Genomic DNA, 6,021 nt, shown 5'->3' with positions numbered 1-6,021 from the left:
TAAAACAGGTTTTCATTGTCTTCCCTTCATACACAACTAGATTCTACATGTATGGTATGCATATGACTAAGATCAGGCACGTGATTCACCAATGCCCTTGTTAAAATACCTGAACCAAACCTACAGTATTAACATGTCTGAGCTCATAGGGAGAGAATATGTCCCTGCCAAGTTTTAAGAAAATATATAAGCCCCTTCAAGAGTGATCACACTCAATGAAACCTGTTAAGATCTTTTTTATGTCACCCACGACAGCCTGTTCAGTATACTGTATCTGCCAGTAATTAACTTAACGCTCTTCGACCTTACACTACTCACCATCAGTGACTCATGTACTATACCGACCATGAACTGTGAGGGTTATTACCAATACCATAAGTGATCAGAGCTGAGCTGATGAATAAACTAAGAGATAAAAACATACAAATTAATATGTACACCTTCCCTATAGCATCACAGGTAACAGTACTGTATGCTTCCTCTAAATCACCCTCATAAGGAGCTTGGTGAGGTTGGTATAAAATACAAAAATATAAAATAAATTAAAATAAAAGACCTACCACATACATACAGTAACTACCACAAACTTTTTCACACATTAAAAAAATATATATCAAATTCTATATCCTAATTTGATAAGTGTGAGTTATCCTGAGAGATATTCAGTCTAAAACCTCACACAGCAGTGAAGCTGTTCATCTATCATTAAAGATAACTAGAGGCATACAGTATGGCTCGACAGTCAACAGTTAATATCCAAATGGTTGTGAGCAAAGTCCATGTCTACAGTCATATAGCTGTGAAGTATTCTTCTGTCTAGACAGTCAAATAATTGTGAAGTATTATTCTGTCTAGACAGCCAAGTAGCTATACTGTATTAGTTATTCTCCCGTCTAGACAGTCCCATAGATGTAAGCTGTCCAGGATTACTTTTAAAGTAAGTGGTCAAATAACAACAGCCTAAATGTATTTTTTCCCTGAAGTTTGTGAGCCTTTAATCTTTATATTATTTCAGGCTTAAACAACAGATTCTCATAACAATCTATGTACCATAAATATAATGAGAATGTGTGAAACTAATAACTTAAAAAGGTCTGTCAAGTGACCTTGACATCCAACACCTCTTGAGCAAAAACAAGAAGCTCCCATATATGAAAATCAGCAACATGATTCAATAGGCAGCTTAAAACAATGTTGAAATGTGCAAACATGTACAAGATGCAAAATTACCGAGTAAAACTTGAGTGAGTGATGTTTGATCTTGACATTTAACTTGTTTTACAGGATTAACATACCCGGCACAGTGGAATACTTTAACTTTTACTTTTATCCTCTTCGCCACTGATCAGCTTGTTAGCCGTTTGGGCGATCGGTCACGTCTCTGATTACTTTTCCTTTTCATTTATCTTCTTTACCAAAAGATCGGCTCGCTAGCCGCCCGGGCGGTCGGCCACGTCTCTCTCACGCACTGTTGGAAAATACTGGGCATGCACCGGCTCCTGAATGTACCTGAACCCGCTCCAGTGTTGGTCAAGTCTTGTCTTGAAAGAGCTCACACTCGGTGCCGTCACAACACACTCTGGTAGATTGCTCCAAAAGTTTACAACCCTCACTCCGAAAAAGTTTGCCCTCACACTTTTCTGGACTTGCGGCTTCTTCAATCTTGAGCTGTGACCCCATGTGGGGCGAGCGTCCGCCACCTCCAAGTAAGGACACTCAACTGAGTAGTGCCCCCTGAGATGCTTATACACCTCAACTAGGTCCCCCCCCCTTATAAATGGCAACATATTCATTTTATTTTAATATGTACGGTACCTCCTGTAATACCTGGTAAAGAATACACTACATACAAAAATGCAATGTTTCTATAGAAGTAATAAATGCAAATAAAAAATTAATTATCCTTCATGGCAACTACAGGTATAGTACTTAATACAGTATATACGCTGTACGCTTTTTATTAAAAAAATATAAAAGTATCAAAAAGTAAATCGATGTATAGTTTCCAAATAAAAATTAACAGATCACAAGAAGATTAGGCATCCCAGCTCATTTCACCTTATTATTACCGTAAACATCATGACGCTAACTTGGGGAGGTTAGGTCAGGTGAAATAAGCTGGGGTGCCTAACCTTTGTGATCAAAATTAACTGATAAATTATTAAAACAGTAACACCTAGAAGAGTGCTGTCACAAGGTAAAACTAGTACCGGTAGCTACTGGTACACCAAAACCGTGAAAACAAGTCACCGTGGAAAGGATTTACTGTATAGTATACAGTATGCCTATCATACTGGTATATATTGTATAACTGCAAGGGGTCCCCGACTTACGAACGCCCGCCAACACAAACGGAGTTAAACTTTAAATTTATAGTATTTTATTTACCTGATAACTTATTTTTTACTTTCATTTACTGTATATTGTCATTCTATTTCTTCTCTTGTCTTAAATTAAGTTATTTTAGATGTATACAAGGATTTAGGCTATGATACAGTGTGATTTTAAACATTGTTCTGTAAGTACAGCATGCACATAACAAGTGTTCCCACTTCCGTACAATTTTGACTTAAGAACATCCTCAGGAACGGAACCTGTTCGTAACCCGGGGACTCCCTGTACTCCTGAATTTCTATTAACATATACTGTACAGTACAGTAAACTATCTACTAAATCCAGTACCGTTATATTTAAAGCACAGTACTGGCATAAATTTCATACCAAACAATATGTCCATCAATCTGATTTTAAAAATTATAAAATACAGTAGCACCCAAAATTAATACTGCACATACAGAATGGTACTGTACCGGTAGACCTTACTTTGGTAATGTCGCAGTTATTTTAATAATAAATGGAATGGTAAGTGTGTCATAAGTCAAGGTACATTCAGCACTTTGAGTGTCTCATATTAAAAAGAACAGACCAGAAGTTTGTTTCTCCTAAAATTGGACATAATTCATAGATGTTTTGTTTTACTGTGGTTGCACCAATAGCATATAAGCCATGGCCCACTTGCCATTTCTTAAGTAGCTACTGATAAATGCAAATTTTTTATTTTTCCTTGCTCTGGCCCTATAGGTTACAGGTGTCCCCTAATATACGTACAGTACAGGGGGTCCCCGACTTGCGAACACTCGCCGTTACGAACAAGGTTAAATTTTAAATTTACAGTATTTTACTTACCCAATGACTTATTTTTTACTTTTACTTAATGTGTTTTGTCAATCTATTTCTTCTTTCCTCTTAAATTAAGTGATTTTAAATGTACGTAAAGACTTAGGCTATGATACAGTGGGATTTTAAACATTGTTTTACAAGTACGATCTGTACATGGCACGTGTTTCGACTTACGTACATTTTTTATTTAAGAACGTCCTCAGGAACAGAATCCGTTTGTAACCCGGGGACCCCTGTATGCCTGATAAACCAAAATTTATTTTACGAATATACATAATGACCTTTTTTTTTTTTAGAGAAAATGCAAACGTTTAGCTGTCACGCAGTCAAGATGACCACCAGGAGTGCAGAGGTACTTTTACAAATATTTATACAACTTATAGAAACTTCAATTTTCCCTGGAACAAAACACCACAAATAATACATGGGTTCTACCATTCAATATACATTTTTTTTTTTCACTTCATAAATGGATATCCAGGAACATAACCCCTCCGTACATGCTGAGATGCCTGTATTTATATTCTGTGCTAACCACTATTAACATCACTAAAATACCATGCAAAATATACTGTATTACCAGCACCAAAACATGTTAATACCCCAATATTTTTTTCTTCTTACAAATCAAACATAAAACTTGCCAGCTTATATTTGTTTGCTGTTAAACATAAGCCAAAGGAAATTATTTTTGTACCAATAGTCCGGCCTACACACATATTTTACCATCACTAAAATATACATAATTTATTTCCGAGACAAGATTGTAAAGCATGAAGTAACTAAAGTGTCTCTCAAAGAATACAATGAATAATTATACATGTTAACTAAAAAGCAATATTTAGACAGTGCCTGATGATCATATCTTGATACACAGTATAATCTCTTTATCACTTACAGATGATTAAAGGATTTTGAGTGAGTTTAATTACCAGATTTAACTATGGTACAGTATCGTTATAATTTTTTGGAGACAGACCTGTCATACTCGGCGTTGTCATGGTCACACCTCTCGTCCTTGTACTCCTTCCAAGAATCTCCGTGTTTACAAGTGGTCAGGAGAACAATATCTCGCTCGTTGTGTAAGTGGTACAGGCTGTTCCGCGTCTCGCTACCAATACCGTACACGTATCTCTTGCCCTTAAAAGACAACAGGTACTTTTTGGTCCCTGGGAATTTGTTGGATTCCAAGTAGCCATCGTCTCCACCTCGTTCGGGATGTGTCTTATAAAACAGGGGGAGTGAAATGTCAAACCCGGTCCGGAAATTTTCGTAGGATATGCTGGCCTTGGCTAATATAGCCTTGCCGACGTCAAACCCTAGGTCTTCAGTGTAGTCGGGGAAGGTGCCTGAATAAAGGTTAAAAATTATGTGATTCTGTCCGTTGTTCCATAAAGGCAACCGCTGAATCCTGTGAGGCATATTCCTTACGTAGTCTTTGCTTAACGTGTCCCGATCCAGCGTGTCAAGACTCAGAATGAAAATACAAGCCTGACTGGGGTCTGACGTGTGATAATTTGAATCTTGAACCACAGTGAGCACTTTCATATAGTTGCTGCTAGGAGGCGCGTTGTCATCGATCGGATACACATACACCTTAAAGCCTTTCTCGCACAGTGTAAAATCAAAGCACGTCTCCATCTGACACTCTCTAAAAGCGTTGCCGTCACCATTCTCCCTTGTAGTTCTTCTATTCCTAAACCTCGGGCTTGGAGATATGTCCTCGTCGTGGACTATATCTGAATCTTCGGAATAACTTGACAGGTGTAGATACCACTTATTTTGTCGGTGGATTTTGAAGTGATGGTAACCAAAATATCCGAAGGAGAGAAATGCACAGCAACTAAATAGGAGTAAATAACGTTTCTTGGCCTGCATTATGGCTGTTCTTCTTAGACTTAGCTTCAGGGGGTTACTCTTAAGTGGCCAGCATCGCTTGACACCGGGGTAGAGCTTACAAGCACCTCCAAGGAGACACTGTCACTGGCTGTGTTCAGTGCTGCTAGTATTGCCTCTTATCCTCTTGGGAACAGCGTCCGTGGCACAGCACACATCCCGTTGACCACCCCATTTTGACAGATGACACCACTACACACGTCTTGGCACAGCTACAAGCTATGTTGTCCCAAAACACAGCTGAAGAACCGATACACACACTCATGTTTTGTTTGGGTTCTGGCACACGTAACTTATTAAGCTTTTTCTGGCCATTTTAGAGCACGACGATGATTATTACACATATCTAAGGATACATATACTCATAATAACACTAAATCCACCCGTAAATCACATGTTTCTATTCACAATGATTCACAACTGAGCGAAAACAGACCAGCTGCTTCCTCTCGTCCGCACCCGCTGGTAGTAAACACATCACTGGGAGGTCTTCAGGTCTAGGCAGGTCCCTCTGGCGTGTCTCCCGGTAAACTGCGCTCACTGACGTCACCCAGCGCCCACTTTAAACACCCCGTCACCCATTACCTAACATTTTTAAAGGGCTTCACCATTCTTACTCATACTTCATTACTTATCCGAACATTTATCATCAGGTAAACTTTAGTGCACAAGCCTTACGTGATCCTTCATTTTTCCTTGTATATTATCCAAATGAAGACTTCCTTATACCACTGAAATTTAGGTTTGTCATTTATTCTCGCCTCTTCTCGTTCAACAAACTACTTTATTGATTCCAGAATTACTCTTACCTAATGACCAACATATCACAGCGTAAAAAATAAACAATTATCTTTATATTTATTAATAACGTGGATTATAAAGAAATAAACATGACTATTAATCACAAATAATATATATATCACATTGAAATATTTGGTTAGTAAC

The 6,021-nt window shown here is 38.1% G+C and overlaps 1 protein-coding gene across 1 annotated transcript; it reads right to left on the bottom strand.

The window, feature by feature from the left end:
• Positions 1 to 4,130: 4,130 nt before the first annotated feature.
• On the bottom strand, positions 4,131 to 5,580 carry LOC121869542 (exostosin-1-like). Its single transcript, XM_042370921.1, has one exon. The coding sequence runs from the start codon at positions 5,056 to 5,058 to the stop codon at positions 4,138 to 4,140; it is 921 nt and encodes a 306-aa protein (XP_042226855.1). The 5' UTR covers positions 5,059 to 5,580; the 3' UTR covers positions 4,131 to 4,137.
• Positions 5,581 to 6,021: the final 441 nt, after the last annotated feature.

Source organism: Homarus americanus, unplaced genomic scaffold, assembly GCF_018991925.1.
Source record: "Homarus americanus isolate GMGI-L3 unplaced genomic scaffold, GMGI_Hamer_2.0 scaffold23578, whole genome shotgun sequence".
In the NCBI taxonomy this organism is placed as follows: Eukaryota; Metazoa; Arthropoda; class Malacostraca; order Decapoda; family Nephropidae; genus Homarus; species Homarus americanus.
Note: the sequence above shows the minus strand (reverse complement) of the source record. Positions and strands in the feature narration are given on the sequence as shown.